At 37.1% G+C, this 25,277-nt stretch overlaps 1 protein-coding gene across 1 annotated transcript in view; it reads left to right on the forward strand.

The window, feature by feature from the left end:
* Positions 1-25,277, forward strand: part of LOC124614041 (integrin alpha-4-like) — a 560,480-nt gene that overhangs the window by 322,367 nt on the left and 212,836 nt on the right. The window contains exon 14 of the mRNA XM_047142871.1: positions 13,113-13,224. Coding sequence (XP_046998827.1) covers positions 13,113-13,224 — 112 coding nt within the window. The remainder of the gene's footprint in view (positions 1-13,112; positions 13,225-25,277) is intronic.

Below are 25,277 nucleotides of genomic sequence, written 5' to 3' on the forward strand. Positions count from 1 at the left end.
CACGCTTACCAAATAACCCTGTGACGAAACGTGCAGCTCTTCATTGTATCTTCTCTATCTCCTCCGTCAACCCGACCTGGTACGGATCCCACACTGATGATCAATACTCAAGTATAGGTCGAACAAGTGTTTTGTAAGCCACCTCCTTTGTTGATGGACTACATTTTCTAAGGACTCTCCCAATGAATCTCAACCTGGTACCCGCCTTACCAACAATTAATTTTATATGATCATTCCACTTCAAATCATTCTGTATGCTTACTCCCAGATATTTTGCAGAAGTAACTGCTACCAGTGTTTGTTCCGCTATCATACAACCATACAATAAAGGATCTTTCTTTCTATGTATTCGCAATACATTACATTTGTCTATATTAAGGGTCAGTTGCCACTCCCTGCACCAAGTGCCTATCCGCTGCAATTCTTCCTGCATTTCTCTGCAATTTTCTAATGCTGCAACTTCTCTGTATACTACAGCATCATCCAAGAAAAGCCGCATGGAACTTCTGACACTATCTACTAGGTCGTTTATATATATTGTAAAGAGCAATGGTCCCATAACACTCCCCTGTGGCACGCCAGAGTTTACTTTAACATCTGTAGACATCTCTCCATTGATAACAACATGCTGCATTCTGTTTGCTAAAAACTCTTCAATCCAGCCACACAGCTGGTCTGATATTCCGTAGGCTCTTACTTTGTTTATCAGGCAACAGTGCAGAACTGTATCGAATGCCTTCCAGAAGTCATGGAAAATAGCATCAACAGGAAAATAGTATCTAACATTAATGTTAGTAAACTGAATTACAACTTCAGTATAAAATTCCTTTGGGTCTAACTTTAGCAAAAGATAAAACTGAGTTATCATACAGACAAATTAAACAAAAAACTCAGTTCAGTACGTAGCTATACATTTTGCAGAGTTCATTTCATATTGGGTCACCATGTTCTGAAATATTTTTTTCTTTTGCTAATATTTGACATGGTGAGGAGCAAAGGAAAATTCCTTTGTTGTGAGCCTGATTCTTGAGCTCTATTTCAAATGGTTGTTGCTTTCAGTGTGTCTTCATATTACATATTTTGAGCCACTGTAAGTAAGTATATCTCTCCATATTTTAGTGAAGTGGCCAAATGTGACATTCTATGTTATGCAGTATTTAATTGACATGATTAAGCAAGTTGTGAGTTTCCACAGCTTCTTTAATAATGCTATTCCAGTGTTTTGAGGACATTGACAAGAGGATTTTTTTTTTTTTTTTTTGTATTCCACACTGTATCCTGTACTGATACTGCTCAGCCACCACAGATTCATTTGGCTGGTCCAGATATGTGTGTGTTGTCAATATTTGAGACAATGCTTAGCCACCCCAGATTCCTCTGGCTGGTCTGGATGTGTGTTTCATCAATTTTCAATGCATCTGTCCTCCACAGTGTGACAAGTTTGTGCAATATGTGATGTCCTGCAGCTACAGTAAATCTTATAGACACCAGCCCTTCTTAAACCACATCATCTTTCACTGAGCTTAAGATAGCTCTGAGTTTTGTTGGTGGACAGAAGTTGCATTTAAATTTATATTTCTTGAACTAAATCCTTCTATTTTCCTATTTTCAAAGAAACACCGTGGATGTTTGGCAAAATAACCATTCCTCTTTGTTCCAGCTCTCACATTTTCTGACCCATGCCAACAATAAGGTACAGTGAATCTCCTATCAGAATATCACTTCTCTAAAAATATGGTGCAGAGGTGGTGTAGCTCATCAGATAAGCTGTCTGAATCTAATATTGCTAGAGCTCTGTGTGCCAATGCCCTTAGCATGTCACTATGTTGTGCAAGATGGTGACAGCTGATGGGCTAGAAGTATAAGTCCATATATGTAAGTTTATGTTACACAATGTGACACAATGTGCCATTCTCTTTTCTCCACACCAACATGTCCAGGAACTGTAGTGTGCTATTCTCCTTGATATTCACTGTTAACTTGACATTCAAATGAAGAAAATTTAGGTGTTGCAAAAATGAATCCAGTGATGCAGTGCCATGGGGCCAGGTGACAAAGATGTCATCCACATATCCCTAAAAGCATGTAGATTTTAACTCCCCTGCCTGGAGTCTCTGTCCTCAAAATCTTGCGTAAAAAGATTGACCAGAATGGGTGACAAGAGATTACTCACTGCAAAACTTTCAGTCTGTCCAAAATATTGGTCACTGAATAAAATGTAATTCGAGGGTAGCATATGTTAATGAAATCAACAAGTTCCCCTTCCAGCTTCTTGCCAGTGAGCAATAGGGGATTCCTGCAGCACCTGGAGTGCATTGCCATTGTCACATTAAATGAAAGCAGAAATCTTGAGTAGGTCAGGGAAAAGACAGGGATAGCAGGGTATAAATGTGGGGAGAGAAGAGCACTGTTTGGAGGAGCATGCAGGGACTAGATGGAGGCATTACAGGACTGTCATGTGTAGTGCTGGGACACTGTGAGGCAAGGAGGTGGAGGGGATTGGGAAAGGAGAGATATATGGAAGGGGAAAGACAGAAGGATCTGTTGGAGGAGAGTGGCTCACAATGAGAATGAGGTGACATGAATAGGGAGGAGGTGATAGGACAGAAGGGCAGAAACTTTTGGGTGGAGGATGTGGGGACAAGAGGTTATTGTAGATTGAGGCTGGGAATGTTTTTTAAGAATAACTCCCACCTATGCAGTTCAGGAAAGCCAGTGGTGGAAAGGAGGATCCAGATGGTCAAGATTGTTCAAGTTTGTTATGTTCAGCTGCATATTATGCCAGTAGCTGGTCTACCATGCTCTTGGCCACAGAGACTGGTGATCAGCTGGTTGGTAGTCATACCACTATAAAAAGCTGTGCAATGATTGCAGTAGAGGAGATATATGACATTGCTGCTTTCAGAAGTGGCCAACCCCTGGAGGAATATGATAAGACTGTGTGAGGATTGGAATAGGAAAGTCTGATAGGGCAGTTCATTAACCTATGTCTTACATAGGGATATGTTCCCTTTGAAAAGGGGTTGGATTGAGAGTGACATAGGGATGGACTAGGATGTTGTGAAGGTTAAGTGGGGGAATGGCATACTGCTTTAGGAGTAATGGGAAGAGTCTTGGGTAATATTTTCCTCATTTCTGGACATGATAGGTAATCAAACCCTGACAAAGGACATGGTTCAATTGTTCCCATCTGGTGTGGTACTGGTTGATGAAGGAAGCACTCCTTGGGAAATGAGAGGATTGGGAGTGTTTGGGGAAATTGCACAGGAAATCTGTTTGTCGACTAGGTTTGGGGTAGTGCCTGCCTGTGAAGGCCTTGGAGAGACCAGCACATTGGCAGGGGAGTTCTTGTCACTGCAGATAAGCCATCCCCAAGTGGACAGGCTGTATGGGAGGGATTCTTTGGTGTGGATGGGTTGGCAACTGTAGAAATGCAGATACTTTTGGTGGTTGGTGGGTTTAATGCAGACAGAGCTGTGGATGGAGCTATCACGGAGGAAGTAGTCAACATGGAGGAAGGTAGTGTGCTCCATTGAGAAGTACCACATGAAGTCGATGGGAGAGAAGGTGTTGAGGTTGTGAAAGAATGAGGATAGGATGCCGTGGCTGTAAGTCCAGACCATAAAGATATCATCAATGAATCTGAATCAGATCAGTAGTTCAGCATTTTTGGGGGCTACACAAGTTGCCTATAAACAAGTTGGCATAGGAGGGTCCTTGTGGGTGCCCAAGAATACATTGTGCAGTTGTTCATTTACATTACTTTCAAAGAAGAAGTAGTTGTGTTAGGATAAAATTAGTAAGATGTTTGAGGAATGGGGTAGTGTGTTTGTAGCCTAAAGAACATTGGGAGACGTAATGTTCAATAAGAGCAAGACCATGGACATGATGGGCATTTGTGTATAAGGAAGTGGCATCAACAGTGATGAGTAGGAATCTAGGAAGTAAAGGGGTGGGTGGGGTTGGTGGAGACTTGTTGAAGGAAGTGGCTGATATCTTTGATGTGGGAGGCTACCTTCAGGCAATTTGTTGCAGATGTTGTTTAATGAGGGCTGAAATTCATTCAGTGGGGACACAATAACCAGCTACAATGGGGCACCCAGTGTTTTTGGGTTTGTGGATTTTGGGGAGCATGTAAAATTTGGGTGTGCAGGGCATCACAGTGGTAAGGAGGAATGGATTTAGGGGAGAGGTTCTGGTAAGGGCCGAAGGCTCTAAGCAGAAAACGGAAGTTACTTTGGACTTCTGGGATGGGATCACTCTGACAAAGTTCGTAGACAGAGGAGTGAGATAATTGGCAGAAGCCTCCTGCCAGGTGGTCACTGTGATTTGTACTAAATGTGGTGGAACCTTTGCCTATAGGTACGATGATAAGGTCAGAATTTGTTTTGATGCAGTCTATGGCTGTCCTTTCTCCTGTTGAGAAGTTGTTTTTTTAAGGAAGAAAGCTAAGGAAGGATGGTGAGGTCAAGTTGGAGGTAAGGAATTTCTGGAAGGTGATATGAGGTTAGGTAGGCTGGAGGGGGAGGATCACATTTGGATGGTGATATGAAACGGGATAGGCAGGGTCCAATGTTGGGATAAGGTTGGCTTTTGTTGGAGGAAATGGTGACAAAGAAGTGTTTTTCCATTGTACAGATTGGGAGAAGGAGAGTATGTTTATGACAAGTCCAAAATGGTTAAATTTGGTGTAGGGCTAAAGATGAGGCCTTTGGATGAAACTGAAACTTCTGTGTGGCTGAGGATTTTGTTGAAAAAGTTAACAACAATGTTTCAAGAATGTTTCAACTCTGGGTTTAGTTGGGTGTTGGTAGGAACTTGTGGGGGATATCGCAAATTAAAAAGGTCAGGTAGGCAGGGCTATAAGGGGTTGATGAGGAGGAACACTGTAAATACAATATGGGATGGACAGTGTAGCCCTCACATGGCCAGGTGGTGGTAAGATGTCAGAAAGTTAGATAACATGCAGATGGTGTCCGGAATGTTCCTCCAGGTACTGGAGAGCAAGAGATTCATTTTAAGAGATTTTATGTAAGTAGTAAAGATAGCATCCAGCAGAAGGTGCAGAGGTGTGCCTAGGATGCCTGTCCCATGGAGAGATGGCACAGCATGCAGCTGAACATGACATGCTCATTTTTAATGGCTGCTTCACAACTCAGCCCACCTGGATTCTTCCCTCCAGCACCAACTTTTTAGAACTGCACAAATGGGAGTTATCCTTACACATTTTGAAATAGTAATGAAATTTATTGTCCTTTATTCTGGTGTAAGGTACACAAGATTATTTTTTTTCCTTCAAGAAATTTGTATTCCATCTTACTAGCTTTTTGCAGTGCTGTGTAGATGTAAACCTGATTGGAAATGCTACATAATAATATTGCAGAGTACGAATTAAAAACAACAAGGTTGACTGTGAGGCAAAGAAACTGTACAACTGACAGTTTATATTCTACTCTAGGAATAAATAAAAATCCATGTGGGGAGTTAAAAAAAAATCTGTCAAAGTCACCACATAGCAAAATGTTATGGTACCTTGAGCTGTGGAGTCTAGTTTTGAAATTGTAAAGACCTGTTCAGAACACTGGGGATTTTAACTGATCCTTGTGAATACATTTACCAGTCAGTTGCACACATCAAAAATAACTTTGGTAATTACTGCACAGACAGCTCTGCCCATGACCATGCAACAAGAGATAGATTCAACTTACATTTACCAAAAAAAAATAAAAAAAAAATCCACCAAGGAATCAAACTGTACAGTAAATTACCAAAAGAGGTTAAAGAAATTGCAAAAATACACTTATTTAAAAAGGTAGCTAAAAAGTACCTGTTATACAGTACACTTTATACACTGAAGGATTACTTAGCTAAAACAGAGTAGGGGTTTGATAAAAAAATATTATACAAATAAATAATAATAATAATAATGATTATAAAATATCCAACATTCCACATAACGCCATCGCTTTGTTGTTTCCTTATTTTTTTTCCTTTCTAGAAATACTTACCCCCAAGCTATACATAGCACAATACTAACAGCTCTTCCTCTTCCTGAGCTCAACATCTCATTCATTATGGAGGATGCTGACTCAGTTTTTCAGGATAGCAAATGGAAAGTTACGGTGCAGAAAATTACCCTGAAATCACCAATGTGTGTCTGTGTTTGTGTGTGTGTGTGTGTGTGTGTGTGTGTGTGTGTGTGTGTGGTGAGTGAATGAAACAATGTGTGTATAGTGTGTGGAGTGTGTCTGATAGTGAGATATGAGTGAACAATGTGGCATTACATTATTTAATAAGATATTTGTAAGAAAAGTATTTGTCTCTAACTAGAAGTCTGTAAATTTATGTGTATACGAATTAGTTTCTTTTAAATTGATCTAAATTTGTAAATACTTGGACATGTCCTATATCCTTGTAAAAAGAGATCTACAGATGAATAAAGCTACTACTACTACTACTACTACTACTACTACCACCACCACCACCACCACCACTACTATTTCTTCTACAATGACCTTGAGGTATTCTTTGATTTTTCCAGTCAAAAGCCCATTGTATAGAAACAAAGCCAATAAGACCAGATCATTACTAACTTTCCCAACAAAAATACATTTATCTGTATTCCTTTGAAATGAAACATCTTCAAGAATTTACAAAATGTTTGATTCCAACAATGGGGCGCCTGCTTCAAACTGTACAATGATTTTTTGAGCTTGCATTAACATTTGTTCTAATCTAGCATTGTGTCTTGTGGGATTCACATATAAATTTCTCTATTTAATTTTCCATATAAAGACATTGTTTTTACATCAAATTGCAACATTTCAAATTCTTTTTTGGCTGAAGTTATAAGCAAAGTGCGTAGTGAACCATACCTCACTCCTGGCAAGAAAGTTTCATTGCAACCTTGAATGACAAGTCGAGCTTTATATCAGGGGCCATATTCAATTTTTGATGCTGGGATTTTGAAAATCCAATTTGAATCTATTATCTATTTGGGTCTTTTTTCACACAATAACACAAATTTCAATTGTTTGAAGTACCGCAAGGTCCTTTTCACTTGCTTATTTCCTCCCCCCCTCCTTCTCTCTCTCTCTCTCTCTCTCTCTCTTTCTCTCCCTCCCCCCCTTCTCTCTCTCTCCCTCCCCCCCCCCTCTCTCTCTCTCCCCCCCCCCCCCTCTCTCTCTCTTTCTCTCTTTCTCTTTTTACTGAAGTCAAGACTGCTTATTCAAAAGTGTTCATTCATTTCCACAATGCATACCGATGGAAAGGTCAATATGGATATACAGGCTCTCAGAAAATGCTGAAAGTTATAATATGTCATCAAGTGTGCAATAGTGACATCATTGGCAGAAGAATGGGATGTGACTTGAATTTGGGAAGACTGTGACTAAGTGCTTCCTAACTGACCATGTTGTGCAAAGCATGAATACTTCTTATAGGCATCAAAAACTATAATCAAAAATAAAATTTTATCTAGCGGTGCTAGGACATGTATGTGTGAGGAATAGGACCTGCTACCACTGCCTAACAAAAGAAGAAAGTGTTACATATGTTTAAAAACAAATGACATCAAGCATTCCACAGTATGTATGAGTTGTTCCACACATGCATGCAAAAAGCACTGCAAGGTGATCTGCACATTCTGTAGCAGTGATAATAAATGAACAGTTTACACCATGTAATGTGTAAGATGTTATGCCTCTATACTGAAAGATTAATGTTAAGTTCAAAAATCAATTATTTGGAAATAAAAAATGATTAAACTATCACTGAAATGATTAATATCCTTTTAAAAGGGAATAAAAATATATACTTCAAATAGTTGTCTCTCACAGTTTAAATTGAATGATAATGTACATAATAATACCAGAAGGAAAATTCACTTTTCATATTATGGTTATTTTTAGCACAAAAATGGGCATACAATGCTGCAGCTAAAATTTTTTATTGTTTACCTAAAAAAGTTGTTTCTTGGCCACAGTTTGTCAGAGGCCAAGAAATGACTGGACCACTCTGTTGCTGTACATGCCACCCAACACAATGTCCTTCATTTCAATGACTGGTTCACCACCTGTGCCATCTGGATCATTCCCAACAATACCAGCTTTTCTGAACTGCACAGGTGGGAACTCTTGCTGCAATATATCTTATGTTCCCATAACCCTCCTTGCCTCAGCCTTTGTTAGGCATTGTCCTTACCCATCTACCCCTTCCCTGTTCCCATACAAGCACTGCACAGCCCTCTATTTCACCAATGCATCCAGTCTCTTCAATGCACTCCTTTTCCCCTAACCCCCCTCTCTCTCCTGTCCTCCAGCTAACCTCTTGACTGCACCTAGCCGCCCCACTCTCCATCTCATCCCTGCACACTTCCAGCAGCACTTAACCATTCCCCACCTCTATCCTGCTATCCATCCTCCTCTCTACCCCAGCCTTCTCCTTACCCCCATCCAGTTGCCTCTCCCATAATGCCCTGCTGCTTCCAGTCTGGCTCCAAATGCCAGAGACTGTGGTCATCTGTGTGTGTGTGTGTGTGTGTGTGTGTGTGTGTGTGTGTGTGTGTGTGAGAGAGAGAGAGAGAGAGAGAGAGAGAGAGAGAGAGAGAGAGCGAGAGAGAGAGAGAGAGAGAGAGAGAGAGAGAGAGAGAGAGAGAGAGAGAAAGAGAGAAAGAGAGAAAGTTATGTTAGCATGAGTCTGTGCATGTGTGTTTATTGTCTATTTTTGACAAAGGTCTTGTTGGCTGAAAGCAAACTTTGTGACAGGCTTTTTGTTGTGCCTTTCTGCAACTCAGCATCTCCATTATATGGTGAGTAGCAACTGGCCTTCTCATTATATGATTACTTACCCAGTGGTAGAAAGTATCTGGCAGACAACAAAGTAAAACTTGAAAACCAACCGAAAAAGTTTTTCCTTCACAACTCTTTCTATTCCACAGAAGAATAACTATTATTGCAGTGAGTAGAAGGCAGCAAGTAGGAATTACTAACTCACATCTGTATATTTAGTAGTTCAATGTCCAACACACCTGTCACATTGTTTGTGTATCATAATATCATGCAATTACATAAGGGTTAAGTAGGTTTGAATTCTTATTCACAACTCCCCACATAATTTCTCTTTTATGTTTTTTGTTACTGATGATAGGAGGCAATATCATGCAAAACTGTGATCTGCGCCATCACAAAACAAGAGACAAATATAACTTTCATGTAGACTTTACCTCCTTGCTGACAACACAAAATTTTACAGTGTAAAGGACTCAACAAGCTCCTACCCACTTAATATAAAAATATAAGTTCGGAACCCCAAGTTCAAAAGGCAGTTAAATACATATTCCAATAGCCACTCTTTCTACAAATTATCTGAATATCTAATTGCAGCCATTGTATGGCTGTGTTAGCTCCATAGGAATAGCAATTATCATTGTAAAGGTGCATGACAGGTAAACAGGACTGAGTATTAGCAGATGCAGCCAAATATATTCTTTGAAAAATATCATTGTAATCAAGTAAGTGTTAAACTAAAAACTGGAGATAAACAGTAGTTATGCAGTATAACTGAGGAGGGAGCATACTTTTTCATAGCTGCTGCTTTCTTTCTATTGTACGTGATTAAATATAGCTATCATAACTGTCATAGTATAAAGCAGTATATTGATAGTTTACTGTTAATACAATACACAGGTTAATTTCTATGATTTAACATCTTTTGCTTAATGTATACTTTGACTTGATTCACATCCCTGATGAAGTCTACAGAACATGATGAGTGAATGAGTGAATGATGATTAAAGAAGCTGGAACAGAAAAATGAATATAAAAATACACACATGCACACAGTTCACTCCAGAAAACTATAAAATTTTTAACAGAATTGCTGACTAGAACTTAGCTACAGAAGAGTAAATATTACTATTGCCAACAAGTATACACAAACTATAGTGTCTTGTATTTTTTATCTGTCTGTTAGCAGGTTTGACATTTCACCTTCTGAAGGTAGGTAATTTATACAAACACCACCAAAAAAATACTCTGTCAGAATGAGTGGTTCTTTCATCTTGCAACAAACACAAATATGTTGGAATAATAAGAGATACAGTAAGAAGAAGATGATAAAAGAGAAAATCAAAAAAGTTGCGCATAAGAGACAAAAATTTCAATACTTAGAAGAAAAGGATATGTTAGTGAACAGGTCATCAACAAGGACAGAATAGAAAAATTAATAATGCAAAAATTTTAAACGTAGATTAAGTAGAAATTTGCAGCAAAAGAGCTAAATGAAAGATAATGCAAAATATGACAGAGAGGTTTGGTTACCATAAAGCAGCTACTGGTAAAGAGGTGAGGGTCAGCTGGAATAAAATGTATGCAGAAGAACATACCAGCTCTGCAAAGTTCTGATGCATTGTTGCTGGTATAAAGAATCCAAGTTGCTCACATGGTGAAGCTTTACGTGTGATCACTATTATGTTATAGAACCTTTTCTTCAGCAAAATACTTGCTCTCTGCATCAGTGCATTCTCGCTGTACAGCTACAGTGTACCAGCTGTGTATTCATCTGGTAGAGTGAGCTAAACAGTGTTGTGTGTGTGTGTGTGTGTGTGTGTGTGTGTGTGTGTTAGCTGAAAATGGGATTTTTCCAAAAGCTAGTACAGTTTTCAGCCTTGTATATGTACCTCTTGATGACTCTGTGAGATGTTACCATTACTCCATTATTCACATTCTCCCAGAAGTTTCTGTTACCAAACATAAGTAAATACCTCATCCAGTGTGTGTCCTTCAAAAATTTCTTTCCATTATTTATCTAGAAAATTTCATGAAACTATTGTTTTCAATTTTCAGCTAAACCTGATTTATGAGAATTATTTTTGGTACAATTTAACTTTCATGGTCTGAAATATTATTTATTGAGGTTCACATTTATTTCCAGAAAGACAGTTGGATTACTGAGTGAATAATTAATTGATTTCTTGTTGGGAACAATACTGTGGAAAACCACCCCATACAGGCTCTTAGTGACCCTAGTAGCATTCACTTGGTACTATCTGGGACACCGACTTCCTTATCATTTTTCCAAAAATGTGTTAGTAACCTTTGTAATTGACTAACAACATTTTGAAACATTTCCTGCAGGGGATCTGTAAACTGTCAGAGTGACTTTCTTACATGTATCCAAGTCTGTTACTGAAGCACATCACTCAAAGTGCTGTTCAATGTTGTTCTCTCTTAAATATACAGCTTTGCTCATTATTACACTTTTTTCATATGGAGCCATTCTCCCTTTCACTATATTATGCCTTCAGTAATATGATACTAACATGTATCCATTTGCATATATGAATTTAATCTCCATTTCTTACAAATTATGTTCTGTTAAGCACAACAGATCCGTAAAAACAGTTTTTTAGTTTTGCATTCCTTGAAGTGATGTGATAAGTCCAACATTCTTTTATTTAACAAGTCTGTTATGATTTGCTGAAAAGGTCAAAATGTATTTTGATTTTCATCTTTTATGCAGTTGAAATGATGTTATTTGTTCCTCCACGAATTGTAGAAACGCTGTGTTTCAGAAATATTTACCGATAACAAGCACTAGTGCGAATGTTGGTAGTCACAGGGATTTTAAGGACAATGCTTGGCTAAACAGAATGCCCCTGGAAATCAACTTAGCAATTGACCTCTTAATAGAAATATTCAGATGCTCACCATGCCATGTGTTGCATGGCCATGTCAGAGGTGATGTATTAATCACCCCACTTACCACCACATTTCCTTGTGTAACAGCTAAAGATCTACACTTACATGTTTGACTGAACATTTCATTTAGGGCTGGGGAACACCATTCAAAATGAGATAAAATCTCCATGTTAGTGTGAGGAGCTTTCTCACACAAGCATCAGATTTCATCCTTAAACATGCAACTGAAGTTAAAACAATCCAAACAGTAAGGTATTCTTTATAAAGTCTCACCCCAAAGAACTTTAATAACGTGTGACATTTCAGAGCATTGAATGTCAGCTACATAAAATCCTACTTACTTTTTATTCACTATCCAGGGAGTTCCGTACTAAACATTACATACAGTTTGATGACTACTCTCAAGATGACAAGCCTTCTTGGCCTTTTTAATGCTCTGACTTCTATTATACTTAAACTTGAACATTATTTTCTCTATCTTACAAATCTGTCGCTTAACACCCAATCTGAGGGGGAATGAATCTATTGGAGATATGGAGACTAAAACTAGAAGACTCTTAGCACTTCTAAAACAACCTTCCCACCTTCAAAACTTTGACCACAGTCCAGTAATGTATCCTATTCATAATGTTACTGCTGCCATTTATAGCACTCAGCTATTCTAATGCTGCTTGCACTATGGAAAAATAAGCACAACTATTGCACTCTACTGCCACTCTCTTTGATGAAGTAGATCTTCCCAATGCTGAGGATGGTATTTATAATACCTCATTGAGAGTGAGGGATTATTTCAATGAATGTCAAATAAATGAGATGAGAAGATTTGCAGGTTGCACGATATTAATTTCAGATGTTGGGAAGACAACAATAAGCTACATCAGGGTTGTAAGAGAAAGAGGACAGGATAATTCAAGTTTTTATTGAAATAAATCGAAACCATGATCTCAATGTTGGATAGCAGCAAATATGAATCAATGTTATGTATAGCAATTATCTTAATTAATGAGTTGAGTGGTGCAAGACTTACTACAATTTGGTAATGAGGTGATGTAATTTTTCATGTACACATCATGAATTGCATTGAACAAAATTGTCGGTGATCTATTAATGAGAAGTGAAAAGGATTTCTTTGTTGAATTAGAAGCTACATTTTTTAAGTATAATCAGACAATTTTCTAATGATTAATCATCAGTGTAAACTGCAGAAGTAATATCTAACAGCTGCTGCACTTTGTGATATATAATTTTACATCTCTGGACATTCTGCTTCATAATGAAATTTGTGGAACATAATGAATGACTTTTGGCTAAACATGCAATTTAAGATGCATACTTATAATTAACTCTAATCAATTATAAGACATTTGTGACATGTAGAAATGAAATGTGTATTGAATTTTCATGCTGTTTTAGGAAGACAAAGGGAACACCGAATATAGCATCGTAATTGAGGCATCACAGACCTTAAATAATTATGAACAAGCACAAACGACTCTTCTAATAAAAACTAATGGGATGAAGACAGGTAAATACTTTCAGCTATGCTCTCCTGAAATATTATCATCAGTGTAAACATATAAAATTGATGCAAATCTGAAATTCTGACAATTAGTGTTAAGCTTCTAGAAACAAATGAACATTCTGTAGTCATAACTTTTCTATTGGGAATGTACAGAGAGGAGAGAATATATGTGTAGTTTTCATTGTAAACTTTCCAAGTCACTGTCTGATTTGAGCTTCCTTAGAACCAGAATGTAACAGGTAAATTCAAGGTCAGTTGTTTTGTATGTTTTAGCTATATATCAACCAATTAATTTCTCTCTCTTTCTGTTCTATTTATTTATTTATAGTCAATGTAGGAAAAGATAGATTGCTACTTGCTGTAAAATGAGACATTAAGTTACAGATGAGCACAATTAAAAGACACTTTCACATAAGCTCTGTGCTACAGCAATCACTGTAAAAAGAAATAGAAACACACATAATTCATTCACACAACATGCACACCTCATGCACACATGCAGCTTGGGTCAGAACTGCCAGTGCTGGTGGTCATGTGTGCATAGGGTGTGCTTGCTTGTGTGAGTGGATGGTGTGTATTTCTCCTTCTTTTTCTGGTGAAGGGTGTAGCCAAAAGCTTGTGCGTAAGGGTCTTTTCATGTTGCCTGACTGTAACTCACCTTGTCATTTCTATGGTAAGTAGCAATCTCTCCTTTCCTAAATTGGTGATCCTCCTATCTGGAATTTTCATCGTTTTATTTATTTATTGTTATAATTATGAACAAAAAGTTGCTATTTTTCTTGTTGAAATTTATAGATTAGTACTACACTGAAAGCTATAAATGGTCTTTCTAACAGAGAAAAGTAACAGTAAATACCAAAATTGTATTACAAATTGCCTGTTGGCATATGTTTCGGTTCTTCAGCTGATGTTTGATTCCATATTTCTGGATTTCTGGAAGTGGCTTGTAGTGAAATTATGTGCTTATGGAATATCATTTCAGTTACATGACTGGATTCATGATTTCCTGTCAGAGAGGTCACAATTTATAGTAATTGATGGAAAGTCATCAAGTAAAACAGAAGTTATTTCTGGCATTCCCAAAGGTAGTGTTATAGGCCCTTTACTGTTCCTGATCTATATAAATGATTTGGAAGACAATCTGAGCAGCCATCTTAGGTTGTTTGCTGATGACACTGTTATTTATCGACTAGCAAAGTGCGAAAGTTGGCAATTGACCCTAAATGATGAAAAGTGTGAGGTCATCCAAATGAGTGCTGAAAGGAATCTGTTGAACTTCAGTTACATGATAAATCAGTCAAATCTAAAAGCCATAAATTCATCTAAATACCTAGGAATTACAATTATGAACAAATTAAATTAGAAGGATGCATGGAAAATATTGTGGGGAAGGCTAACCAAAGACTGTATTTTATTGGCAGAACACTTAGAAAATGTAACAGGTCTCCTAAGGAGACTGCCTACACTATGCTTCTTTGTTCTCTTTTAGAATACTGCTGCGCTGTAGAGGATCCTTACCAGATAGAATTGACAGAGTACATTAAAAAAGTTCCGAGAAGGGCAGCATGTTGTGTATTATTGTGAAATAGGGGAGAGGATGTTATTGAATTGATACAGGATTTGGGATGGACATCATTAAAACAAAAACGTTTTTCATTGTGGAAGAATCTTCTCACGAAATTCCAATCACCAAATTTCTCCTCCAAATGCAAAAATATTTTGTTGATTCCAACCGCGATGGGGAGAAATGATCACCATGATAAAATAATGGAAATCAAAGCTCATACGGAAAGATATAGATATTTGTTCTTTCTGCACACTATATGAGATTGGAATAATAGAGAATTGTGAAGGTGGTTCGATGAACCTTGTGTGTGTGTGTGTGTGTGTGTGTGTGTGTGTGTGAGTGTGTGTGTGCGTGCTATCAGATGTAACAGCAATGTAGTAGTATGTTAATTTATATTTTTATGCACTTTGATTGTTTTGACCATGTGGTCACAATGACTATTGGTAGTTTAATAGTAAATTAATCATGTTTACCCTTGTCCCATATCAGGTGTACGAGATCATTCTTGGACTAAATAAATAAATAGATCTGTGTCCAGTCTTGCACTGATGCGAAAATGAGTTTCACTCAAGGAATTGTAGGTTTCTCTTTGTGAAAATCTGTAATATAAAAGCTCAGCAGTCTAAGACCCCAAAAAATAATACTACACCTAATGACCAGTAGGAAAATATTGATGGATAAGTAGAATATGATTGTCTCAGACTGATGTAGTTATCCAGTGAGCTCCTGCTTGTCATGTATGTGTGGAGTTTCAGTATGTGCTAGGACTGGAAGCCAGGGAATAATGATTTGCCACAGTGTTACTGAGATTATCATTATAGCTTCATGGAACTGGATGCCAACCTTTTTTGCACTGAAGCTCCTGGCCCACACTGGGGCACAGTACAAACCAACACTACATACAAGAGCCAGTGCTGAAGTGCGTAATGTCCCCATTGAGCTGAGGTTGTTCTTGCTCGCATCCCTATTATATTATTTCTTGTTTTCATTTCATAGCCTACATCTTCCAAGTGGTATGTATATGTTAATATATGGTTCAGTTTTATTCCCAGGTATTTAGTGATTCTCTCATGTCTTGCATGGCCCATTACATTTAGTGTTAGTTCTTTGTCTACTTCCCTATTTTCTATGTGCATCACTGTACCTACATTTGGGTTGATGATTAAATGCCACTCACTATAGTATTTTTCAAGGGTTTCCATACGAGTTTTAATTAATTCTTCTAATTTCTCAAAATACTTCACTTATACTGCTATTGCAAGGTCATTGGCATTAGGAGACATATTTAATTTTAAACTGGGATATCAGATATGAGTGGACTGATGAGAACTGGTGCCAGTGCTGATCCTTGCATTGTTCCATTTTTCAAAACCCTGTGTTTGCTTACTCTCCCATTTAGTTCTACTACAAATTTCTGTTTTCTTAGCATGTTTTTTAGAGGTTTCCCAAGTTTCTTGCATTTAAGAGACTTCATTAACTTGTAGATAAGACCTTGAATCCAGACTGTGTCACAGGTAGATGTGAGGTCAAACAGCACCACTCTAATCTACAAATTATTTTGAAAACCTCACTCTAGATTGGTCATGATGGCTAGGACTTGGTCACAGTAGCTTCTGTTCTTTCTGAACCCTGCCTGTATTATGGTAGTATCTGGTTGATAATTGGTCTATTTTGCCCATTAGTACTCTCACAAATAGTTTTTAAGTAGTGCACAACTGTGAAACTGAGCTGGAGGCTTTTGGATGGTCTTCAGTTTTTCCAGGCCTATGGAGAGCAATAATTCTAGATTTTTTTAATAGTTTTGAAATCATACCCACATTTATGATCATTGCAAACAATTCGGCTAGCCACTTCACTGCATCCTCATGAATATTCTTCAAGAATTCAGGGAGTAGTTCTTATATGCCAGCTGCTTTTCCATTTTTGGTGTGTTTTAGTGAATTTTCGATTTCTCTATCTGTTATTTTACAAGCCAGCATAGTCTCATCCTCGCAGTCATTCATTGCTTCTTTCATGTTCTCCATCATTATTTTGTTTTTCTCTGTAGTCACAAGTATTTTTGAGGACTTAAGTGTGCTAGAACTATCATGGTTTAGAGTTACTTTGCCCATTTACCTGGGTTGATGAGTGGTTTCTCTTATCTTCCTTAGGAGTCCCCAACTTCTGTGGCTTGAGTATGTGAAATCAATATTTTCCATAGTCTCATGCCATCTTTTCTGTCATTCTTCATCCAGAAGATTGATTAATTTTTCTTTGCATTCATGGCTATTTTCCATAGTCTCATGCCATCTTTTCTGTCATTCTTCATCCAGAAGATTGATTAATTTTTCTTTGCATTCGTGGCTTTCAGTTCTATTACACTCTTTCAGAAGGGCTGTGCATTCTTTAATCCACCAAGGGGGTCACATTCCTCATAGCAATATTAAAGCATCAGTTTCATAAATTGTATGCAGTTGTTTGGTATCAGAACTATTCTTCTTACTGTCTTTCCAACATTCTATGAAAATAGGTGTCTCTGGGGTTTTCCTGAATTTCCAGTTCTTAAAAGCTTTTCTTCTTACAATGGGTAATTAGAGCCATAGTCATGAGTTGATTACACAGTGTTGGCTCTTTGGGAATCGAGTTAAGACTATACTTTGTGTTGATTTTGTCACAAAGCACAGATCAGGTGATGTTGTTGTGCCCCTAGTCCTTGACTAGAAGGAGCCTTGATCTTTAGCATCATATACTAAATGGCAGTTGGTCAAGTCTGCCCAGTCCCTTAGTTTCAATCTGTCTTCATTGCAGATTGCATAGCCCTATCTATGATGGTACAATTTAAAGTCGTTTCCAGATGATCTGGTGGTGTGGGTTTGGTAACACTAACTTTTCCAACTTAGTGATGAGGTTTATATATATAGAAAGAAATACATATGTCTGCTTGTGTCTGTATATGTGCGGATGGATATGTGTGTGTGTGTGCGAGTGTATACCTGTCCCTTTTCTCCTCTAAGGTAACTCTTTCCGGTCCCGGGATTGGAATGACTCCTTACCCTCTCCCTTAAAACCCACATCCTTTCATCTTTCCCTTTGGTTCCCTCTTTCCTGAGAAGCAACCATGGGTTGCGAAAGCTTGATATTTGTGTGTGTGTTTGAGTATTTTTTATTGTGTCTATCTACCAGCGCTTTTCCATTTGGTAAGTCCGTTCTTCCCAGTACCTCTTCATTTTCTTGCCAACTGCTCATCTCTGCTCATCTCTCCACACTCTCTTGGGTCGAGGTTTTGGCTCATCTTCTTCATAGTTTGTGTTCCCTATAAGTAGCCTAAAGTGATTCCTGTCACGAATTATTTCTTCTGTAACACCTATTTTGTTGGCATCTTTCTTTACTGCTTCTATCTACCCTACAGTTTTTTTTTTTTCAGCTTACTAACATAATTAAAAATTTTCTTTGTAATCCGTGTCTCTTCCATTCGTTTTAAATGTCCATAAAATTTTAGCCATCTCTTCCTCATTGTATCTGTGATCTTTTCTGTATTTTTGTGTAGGTCTTCATTTCTCCTTTTAACCCACCTATTTTCCTTGTTTTTTTTTTCAGGACCTAGAATTTTTCTTAGTATTTTTTTCTCTCTTTTTTCTAGTTCTCTTAATTCACCTTTCTTATTCAATGTTAGGCACTCTGATCCATACATTGCTTGTGTCCTAATAACTGAATTATAATGTTTCATCTTTGCTTGTATGGATATTGATTTCTTATTGTAGAAGTTTTGTGTTAATTTATATGCAAATTCTAACTTTTTTATTCTTTCTTTATTTGTTGTGTTATCCAGTCCATTGGCTTGAATCCACTCCCCCAGGTATTTGAATCTATCACCTCTCTTAATTTTTCCATACTTTGTTTTCATAAACTTTTCTGTATTACGTTTGTGTTCTATGTACTCGGTTTTTTCATAGGATATTTTTAGCCCAGTCTTTTCAGCAATCTCATGTAACAGATCAAGCATAACTGTTGTGTCTGTCTCGTTTTCAGTTATGAATGCCATATCATCTGCATTGGCTAAACATTTCACTTCAAATTTGTTCTTTTCTTGGCCCATACTCATACCCTTTGTGCCTCTGTTTTTTAATGTGCTTTCCCATGTTTTACTATTTTATCTAAAACCAAGTTAAAGAGAATTGGGGACAGTCCGTCTCCTTGTTGAAATCCTGTTTTGATTTTGAATGGTTCAGAAATTTCGCCTTGAAACTTAATTCTTGATGCTGCATCTGTGAGCATTTGTTCAACAAGTCTTCTGCTGTTTTCCTCTATCCCTGATTCATAAAGTATCTGGAATAGTGTTCGTCTGTCAACTGAGTCATAGGCCTTCTTGAAGTCTACGAAAGTAACTACTGTATTTTTATTTTGCATAGCTCTCACTCTCAGAATTGTTTGTAAATTAAGAATTTGTTCTGCACATGATCTACCTTTTCTAGATCCTGCTTGATAATCTCCTATATTAGGTCCTGCTTGTTCCTCTATTCTATTTAAAAGTGCTTTAGAAAGTATTTTGTATGTCACTGGTAACAAGGATATGCCCCTGTAGTTGTTGGTATATGTTTTATCTCCTTTTTGTGGAGAGGGTGGATCAATGCTTGTTTCCAGTCACTGGGTATGATTCCTTTTGCCCCAATGGCTTTAATTACTTTGTGAATTTTCTGCCTTGCGGATAAGCCCCCTAGTTTCCACATTTCTGCTACTATTCCATCCTCACCTGGTGCTTTGTTATTCTTCAATGCTTTGATAATCTTTTCTATTTCTTCTGCTGTAGGTGGTTCTGATGGTGGATTTTCATGTAGTGGTTTTTGAAACTGTAACCTGTCATTAGGATCCTCACAACATAATAGATTTTCAAAGTATTCAGCTAAAATTTGGCAGTTCTCTTTATTGCTTAAAACCATTTTTCCATTTTTATCTTTAAAATGTAAACTTGGAGACCGGAATCCTGTTAAAACTTCTCTGAAAGTCTTATAGAAGTCTCTAGTGTTGTTCCTTTTAAAGTATGAATCCATTTATTCTAATCTGCCTTTGTCATATTTTCTTTTCACTGATCTGATGATTTTTGCTGTCTTTTACCTTTCTTCTTTGAACTCTTCCCAGTATTTGTGTTTCTTATTACTGTTCCATTTTTTCCATGCCTTTAGTTGATTGTCAATTACTTCATCACACAGCTCATTCCACCATCTGTGTTTTGGTATTCTTCGTGGCTGTCCCACTTCTTTAACTGACTCTAGCATTGTTTCTTTAATTTCTTCCTAATCATCCATTTTTCTTGTGTTTAGTATATGACAGAATTTGTCCTGATTTTGCATGAGAAATTTAGTGTTTACTCTTGGAAATCTTCTTGGTTTTGGTTTAGGTTTGTTTGGTTGGAACATGGTCTTTATTTCTGTCAGATAATGGTCTGAGTCTATGTTTAAGCTCTTTCTCAATCTGACAACCAAGATTTCCTTGTAGTTGCAAGTCATTATTGCCACCTGGTCCAACTGATATTCACCTTGATTTGGATTAGGTGATACCCACGTTTTTTTCTTTCTTGCAAGTTTCCTGAAACATGTTGACATTAGTTATAGATTAAACTGTCTACAAAAATCTCTATCTACAAAAATTTCTGTTGGTTCTTGCATGTGCTGGATAATCTCCAACTACTGATTTAAATTTTATTTCTTTGCCAACTTGTGCATTTATGTCTCCCACTAAAATTTTTATATGTTCTTTTGGTAATATGGATGTTTTGTGTTCTACCATTTCCCAAAAATCCTCCAATTTGTCAACATTTGTTCTGTTATGTTGGTTAATAGGTGCATGTGCATTTATAACAGTGTAATGTTTATTGCCTGACTTGAACATCAGAAATGAAATTCATTCTGATGGGGAGATAAAATTAGTTATTGATTCCGTAAGTTGCTGTTTGACCATAAATGTGGTCCCTAATATAGTTGTATTCTTGGAATTTTTAATGGCTGGTTTTCCTTTGTAGATCCTGTATCCACCTGATTCAAATGCATTTTCATCCAGATACCTTGTTTCTTGAACAGTAACGTAAGCATGTTGCATTGATTGAGAGTGTCCGTTAGGTGTTTTAGTTTTCCAACTTTCATAAGTGTGTTGATATTCAGAGTCCCCAGTAGATGTTTTTTCTTGGGTCTTATCTTTGAAGAAGTACTAGGAAGCACCAACTCTTCCTTACATGGTGTTCTAGGCTCTCCAGAATCCAAAGGCCTAGTTGCACCGCCATGAATAGCGATGGAAGATTGGTTACTTCCTGGAGTAGTTTTCCTTTTGAAATTTACCATCATGTCTTAGGTTAAAGTTTGGTTTGGGGAAAGGTAGTTGAACCTTTCAATGATAAAAATTCAAGCATTTAGCTTAGAATTATTAGTGAGGCCGCCACTAACATGTGGGACAGAGGCCTTTTGTATCCTCCCACTGAGGGAACAGACGCTACAGTCTGGTACTTTTATACAAAAGCCTGCTTCTTCTGCCAGTTCCACCATCCTGATGATCTTCATCTCCACCTTCACTGCCATTGAGGTCTTCACCATTTCCCTGGCAAGGGACCCTCACGAGGTACTATCATCCGGACCAGGTGAACCAAGGTGTTTTAACGTGGTGTTACTCCTCCCCCTCCTCCTTTTTCAACTGGGCTTGGGACCGGCTTTGCCAGAGTTTTCATATATATATATATATATATATATATATATATATATATATATATATATATATATATATATATATATATATATATATATATATATATATATATGGCAGCATGCCATACATCCAACTACTAAACATCATGATGGTACAACAAGAAAAATCTCATTACCCCAGGCCCCAGTCAATAGACTGAGATCGTCATGAGCATTGGATTCTGGGGGCTCATGGACATCATGAGAAGAATCGGAGCTTCTCAAACTCCCTCAAGACCAAACGCAAACACTACATTGGCACACTCAATGTGAACACACTGATGAAGACAGGAAAGATGAAACAACTGACAGACAGTCTCGAAAAATTTCAAATCAAAATATGTGCACTGCAAGAAACACGATCCACAGACGAAGACCATTTCAACACAGAGAATTTCGGAATATACAAAGGAAAACCATCGAGACAACTGAAAAACCTAATGCTTTTTGGCACAGGATTTGCAGTACACAGGTCCATCATGGACAGCATAATCGACTTTTCGTCACCAAACAAAAGCATCAGCACCATTACAGTGAAATCAGCCAATAAATCCTACACAATAATCAATGCACATGCACCAACTAATGACTGCAACAGGAAAAACCCGGACGAAATTGATGACTTCTGGACGACAATGGAAGAAACTATCAGAAAAATTCCTGCACATAGAGTCAAAATAATACTGGGAGACTTCAACGCTAAACTCATAAAAGAAAAGATATACAGACATATCACAGGAAAACATACTCCACACAAGGACACCAACAAAAATGGAAAACATCTGATAGACTTTTGCAAAAGCCACGACCTCGCCATTTCAAGAAACCAACACAAAAACTTACCACATGGAAATTCCCCAGCAGAAAGCAAGAACTACAAATCGGCCATGTAATAGTCCAGAAAGACTCACAAAAAGAAATTTTGAAAATAGACACCCGTAAAGGCTACTTCAACTCAGACCACCACCTACTACGGATCAGGATTCGTCTTTTGCCCAAGAAAAAGCTCCATAAGAACAAAATTCTTAGACCAGATCCAGAATATGTTACTTTAAACCAGACACAAATATTACACAAAATTAAAATGGAGAGAACGACAGACTGGACACAACTTTCACGAAGAATCCGAGAGGCCGTGAAACTAGCAAAAGCACCACACATATGGAAACACCGTTGGTGGAACCACACATGTGACCAAGCTATTGACCAACGAATCAGTGCATGGAAAAAATTTAGTAGCCATAAATCCCAAGAGAATTGGATGAACTTCTTGAAAACACAGAAGCAATCAAGCAAAATCATTCACAGTGAAAAACGACAGTATGACAAATGGCGACTGACAGAGATTGAATTGGACTTCATGAAGAACAATACAAGAAACTTCTACAGAACATTCAGAGAAAATATGACTGGATATCAACCACTCAACTTGTGCTTCAGAAGACTGGATGGAACCCTAGAAACCAATACGAAAAACAATTGTGACATTCTGGCAAAGTACTTTGAAAAACTGCTCAACACGGACCCCCCTATGGAAGAAATTATGACAGAAATGAGCACATACAATCCAGATAGTGAACCTCCAACTCTAGAAGAAGTTAAAGAAATAATCAACTTTCAGGATAGTAGTTGTTGTGAGTAATTCCAGAATGCCCAGGGATATAATTTACTTATTCTCTGTAACTAATTTTATGTCTCAAGCATTTGTCAAGGCTATACCCAGTAATAGACTAGTATAACAGTGTCTGAAACAGTGGCCATGCACTAAAAAAAATAAAAAAATAAAAAAAAATAAAAATAAAAATAAATAAAAAAATAAAATAAAAAAAGAATACACTACCATTGAAGAGTGATACTAAATTCGATACAATCTGCAACTGAATACATGAGGACAAAGTCTATATCACAAATGTAAAATTTCAAACACTAATTTAGCAAAAAAACAGGTGAAAAAGCATGACTACTGCTGAAATATGGGGAAATGATTCACTGAAAGATATTGCTGCCTACATTTACAGGATATGTAGCTGTAGCTCACAATTCACTGCGAAAAGCACTGAAACACTGCACACAGGATTCATAAGGCTGCAAAACTTCTCAAAAATATAACTTCTATACCTACATAATTAAATTACAGAATGAGTGTCTTTGAACAAGGATATGGTTGGCATACACTTTTGAGAAGTACATTTGACAACATAGTGTGAATTTCATGCAGTACTAACAGATGTTCAAAAATGCACCTTATATATCACAATACATAGGACAGTAAAATATCTACATTAATAAGGGGCTAAAATGGTCACCCAACCTCAGATGCATGTTGTCTGTCTAGTGGTTCCCAATGCCAGCAAAAATTTAATTTTGTACATTTCTTAGCAAGCTGTCACAATCAACTTTTTATGATGTATAATCTTAAAGAAATATGTAACAAAATAATTCATGGCATAGAAATTAGCCAGACTATGCTTATAAAATGTTTGAGCACGAGAGCACTTAATGACTCTGAACATACCATACACACAATTTCAAATATATTTGAAATTTTTTCTCACTGACACCCTAGCAAAGTAATGAAAGGAAAAAACTTAATCACCTACTTCATTTCTGATGATCATACATACATGACATTTTAATTTATTACTTCTGTACCACTAACTTTATTCAAAGCACATTCTTTTCCTGGGTTAAAACTTAAAATAAACAGTTTGATCCATACACTATTTGCCAAACATATCCTACATGAACAACCTAAAGCAGTTATAACATTTTTGCGTTATCAGTTTTGGTTTAGACTTTTCATTATTCTATGGGAAAATAATAAAAATCTTAACAAAACCAGCATGATTAGGGCTCTACATCATCACTCATAATGGTTTTACATACTTACTGCCAAGTTAATACATTAACTCATTTGTAAAGTGGTTAGAAATTTGAAGCTGGGTCACTGGTTTTCCCTTATTGGGACCCAGTGTAGCATTTGAGAAACATTTGTCTGCTTGGTCTGCATTTTCTGTCATATAGCAAATATTGTCCTTTTCAGATAGAAGTTTTCAATAAGCTTTCTTTCTTTGCTTGAATGGTTATAATCTTACTTTTGCCAACAAATAGGACTCTGTTCTTTTCCTGCAGATTCTATGAGTGCAAAATCATTTATTTGTATTCTTTAATCATCATCAATTTTTAAGACCTTATTTTCTTCAAACTCTGATGTTGTAGGTCTAGAAATCAGTGTTTCACCTAAATCTTTACAGTCAAACCCAACTTGTAAAAACACTTTAACATTTTGCCATCTTCTGTGTCAAAAGATATATAAAATGTAAATTTTCTTGCATTTCTGCCTCTTTTCTCAGATTTAATTTCCTGTAAGATCACTTTTATCCTGTAACTGATTGCTTGTTACAGACACAGCTGTGATATAGTAAGACTGTTTTCAGTTGTTAGTGGATATCTTCAGATCCAGAAATATAAAACTGAAATGACAAAGTAAGCATCAATACATTCTTATATGAGGTCTGTGCAAATAATTGTGGAACATTCATAATTTCATGCCATTGGTGTGTTGGAGCAAAATGTAGCTGGCATTCCTTCTCGTGCCTATGTTTAACATGTAACTGCCAGAAGTTTCATTGTTGTATGTCTGTTAGTTATTGTTCAGTGGTGTATTGAGTAGAATGTTGAACTGCACAGTTTGCAGATTTTGAGACAGCAGAGAGAGCCACACCAAATGATGCAGGAAGCCTACAGTGATGAGTCCTTAAGTCATACCTTTTGTTGAAAAT

The sequence above is a fragment of the Schistocerca americana genome, chromosome 4, assembly GCF_021461395.2.
Source record: "Schistocerca americana isolate TAMUIC-IGC-003095 chromosome 4, iqSchAmer2.1, whole genome shotgun sequence".
NCBI classification, from domain to species: Eukaryota; Metazoa; Arthropoda; class Insecta; order Orthoptera; family Acrididae; genus Schistocerca; species Schistocerca americana.